This window comes from Chlamydomonas reinhardtii, chromosome 8 (assembly GCF_000002595.2).
Source record: "Chlamydomonas reinhardtii strain CC-503 cw92 mt+ chromosome 8, whole genome shotgun sequence".
NCBI classification, from domain to species: Eukaryota; Viridiplantae; Chlorophyta; class Chlorophyceae; order Chlamydomonadales; family Chlamydomonadaceae; genus Chlamydomonas; species Chlamydomonas reinhardtii.
The window spans coordinates 4,808,456-4,811,580 of record NC_057011.1 but is presented as its reverse complement, the minus strand read 5'-3'; the positions used below and the strand labels follow the sequence as shown (position 1 = coordinate 4,811,580).

Sequence of the window (3,125 nt, the reverse complement as noted above, 5' to 3'; positions counted from 1 at the left end):
CATGGGGGGTGGGGGTGGGGCGGGTGGTGTGTTGGGGCGGCGTGGGGCGTGGGGTTGCGAGGCTAGGGCAGTGTGCGGGTGGGCGCTGGGGGGTGGGAGGGTGATGAGCGCTGCGCACCGGTGTGGCTTTGCTCAATCTCAGAAGGCGAAAAGCACACCTGCGCCTGGGGGTGCCCAGCCATTGACAACCCCCCACCCCCCCACACACACACGTTCACGCGCCCTCGCCTCACCAGGACGTGCTGGCGGAGGCGGACCACCTCATCCAGCAGCGCGGCGGCGCCCCCGCAGCCGCCCCCGCAGTCGCCAGCAGCGCTCCGGAGGCGGCGCCCTCCGACCCGGGCGCCCTGACCCCGGCGGAGCTGGCGGCGCGGCTGCCAGGCGCCCTGCGCATCTCCTCACTCACACACGACGGCATTCCGCAGCTGCAGCTCGCCATCATCCGCATGCTGCGGCAGCAGGCCGCGCAGCGCGCCGCCGCGGCGGCGGCCGCCAGGCAGGCGGAGGCGGAGGCCGAGGCGGCGGCGAAGCGGGCGGCGGCGGCGGCGGCAGCGGCGGGTGGCGGCGGCGCTGCCGCAGCGGGCTTTGTGGGCGGCGCGCCTAGGCCGCCGCTGACGCCGCAGCAGCAGGCTCAGCTGGAAAAGCTGCGGCAGCTGCAGCAGGCGGCGGGTGCCGGGGCTGGAGGCGCCGCCAAGGCGCCAACCCTGACCTTCTTCGATAGCTAGGCGAGCCAACAGCAGGCCAGGCGGTGTGCTGGCGTGGTGCGATGTAGGCGTGATGGAGTCAGTCATGGAGTGCAGGCAAATCGACCGGGTTGTGGGAAGTATGCTGCAACTGACTGCGGAGAGGCAGTAAACATCCTTGCTACGGGGTCTACACTGCGCGATGTAATGCACCACGTGCGAATCCTCAGTGACGATCTGTACCACACCCTTTTGGCCCGTACGGCGCCGCACCTGGGCTTGGCGGCCGGCGGCCGGGGGTGCCAGACCGTGCGCGGGACCCCAGCAGACAGAGACACACACAGCCGGTGCGCCAGCCGCCTGTCTGTGTAAAGGAAAGAGGGGCGGGGGCGGGGGCTGGGGGTGGTGACTGGTGAGTGAGGCGGGGGAACAGGTGAGCGAGGCGCGGGAGGAGGAAAGCAGGCTACGGTAGCTGATCACCAGCGAAGCAGCAGCGAGGAAGCGCAAGCGGGTCTTGCGTAGGGCAACGCCATCCTGACAGTAGCAAGGCCTACAGTGCGTGCCACGCAGGCCCCAATGCACCGCCCCTGCCCATACTGCTCACCGCTAGTCCGAAACCGTGCGTCGTCATCAGTGCAGCGCTCGCACCACCCGCTCCTGCCTCCTGGCGCGCATGAGTGACCCGAGCGCGCCGCATCGGCCCGCGCCCATTCCAGGCGCCACGTGCTGGCCAGGCCTGTGTGTACGCAACGCACACATACTGTGTCATGGATCGTTCAAACCTTCAAGGCCCCTCCCCATCCCATCAGCACTGGGAAGATAAGCTTGAATGGGCTGAATTAGTAGTACGGTGGGGGACCACGTGCGAATCCTCAGTGACGATCTGTACCACACCCTTTTGGCCCGTACGGCGCCGCACCTGGGCTTGGCGGCCGGCGGCCGGGGGTGCCAGACCGTGCGCGGGACCCCAGCAGACAGAGACACACACAGCCGGTGCGCCAGCCGCCTGTCTGTGTAAAGGAAAGAGGGGCGGGGGCCGGGGGTGGTGACTGGTGAGTGAGGCGGGGGAACAGGTGAGCGAGGCGCGGGAGGAGGAAAGCAGGCTACGGTAGCTGATCACCAGCTAAGCAGCAGCGAGGAAGCGCAAGCGGGTCTTGCGTAGGGCAACGCCATCCTGACAGTAGCAAGGCCTACAGTGCGTGCCACGCAGGCCCCAATGCACCGCCCCTGCCCATACTGCTCACCGCTAGTCCGAAACCGTGCGTCGTCATCAGTGCAGGGCTCGCACCACCCGCTCCTGCCTCCTGGCGCGCATGAGTGACCCGAGCGCGCCGCATCGGCCCGCGCCCATTCCAGGCGCCACGTGCTGGCCAGGCCTGTGTGTACGCAACGCACACATACTGTGTCATGGATCGTTCAAACCTTCAAGGCCCAGTGACGATCTGTACCACACCCTTTTGGCCCGTACGGCGCCGCACCTGGGCTTGGCGGCCGGCGGCCGGGGGTGCCAGACCGTGCGCGGGACCCCAGCAGACAGAGACACACACAGCCGGTGCGCCAGCCGCCTGTCTGTGTAAAGGAAAGAGGGGCGGGGGCTGGGGGTGGTGACTGGTGAGTGAGGCGGGGGAACAGGTGAGCGAGGCGCGGGAGGAGGAAAGCAGGCTACGGTAGCTGATCACCAGCTAAGCAGCAGCGAGGAAGCGCAAGCGGGTCTTGCGTAGGGCAACGCCATCCTGACAGTAGCAAGGCCTACAGTGCGTGCCACGCAGGCCCCAATGCACCGCCCCTGCCCATACTGCTCACCGCTAGTCCGAAACCGTGCGTCGTCATCAGTGCAGGGCTCGCACCACCCGCTCCTGCCTCCTGGCGCGCATGAGTGACCCGAGCGCGCCGCATCGGCCCGCGCCCATTCCAGGCGCCACGTGCTGGCCAGGCCTGTGTGTACGCAACGCACACATACTGTGTCATGGATCGTTCAAACCTTCAAGGCCCAGTGACGATCTGTACCACACCCTTTTGGCCCGTACGGCGCCGCACCTGGGCTTGGCGGCCGGCGGCCGGGGGTGCCAGACCGTGCGCGGGACCCCAGCAGACAGAGACACACACAGCCGGTGCGCCAGCCGCCTGTCTGTGTAAAGGAAAGAGGGGCGGGGGCGGGGGCTGGGGGTGGTGACTGGTGAGTGAGGCGGGGGAACAGGTGAGCGAGGCGCGGGAGGAGGAAAGCAGGCTACGGTAGCTGATCACCAGCGAAGCAGCAGCGAGGAAGCGCAAGCGGGTCTTGCGTAGGGCAACGCCATCCTGACAGTAGCAAGGCCTACAGTGCGTGCCACGCAGGCCCCAATGCACCGCCCCTGCCCATACTGCTCACCGCTAGTCCGAAACCGTGCGTCGTCATCAGTGCAGCGCTCGCACCACCCGCTCCTGCCTCCTGGCGCGCATGAG

General features: G+C 68.0%; 1 protein-coding gene across 1 annotated transcript in view; it reads left to right on the top strand.

Annotated features, from left to right (window-relative positions):
- The window catches only part of CHLRE_08g384355v5 (uncharacterized protein), a 3,509-nt gene extending 2,606 nt beyond the window's left edge, over positions 1–903 (top strand). The window contains exon 5 of the mRNA XM_043065341.1: positions 237–903. Within this exon, the coding sequence (XP_042922342.1) occupies positions 237–725 (489 nt within the window). The 3' untranslated portion in view covers positions 726–903. The remainder of the gene's footprint in view (positions 1–236) is intronic.
- Positions 904–3,125: the final 2,222 nt, after the last annotated feature.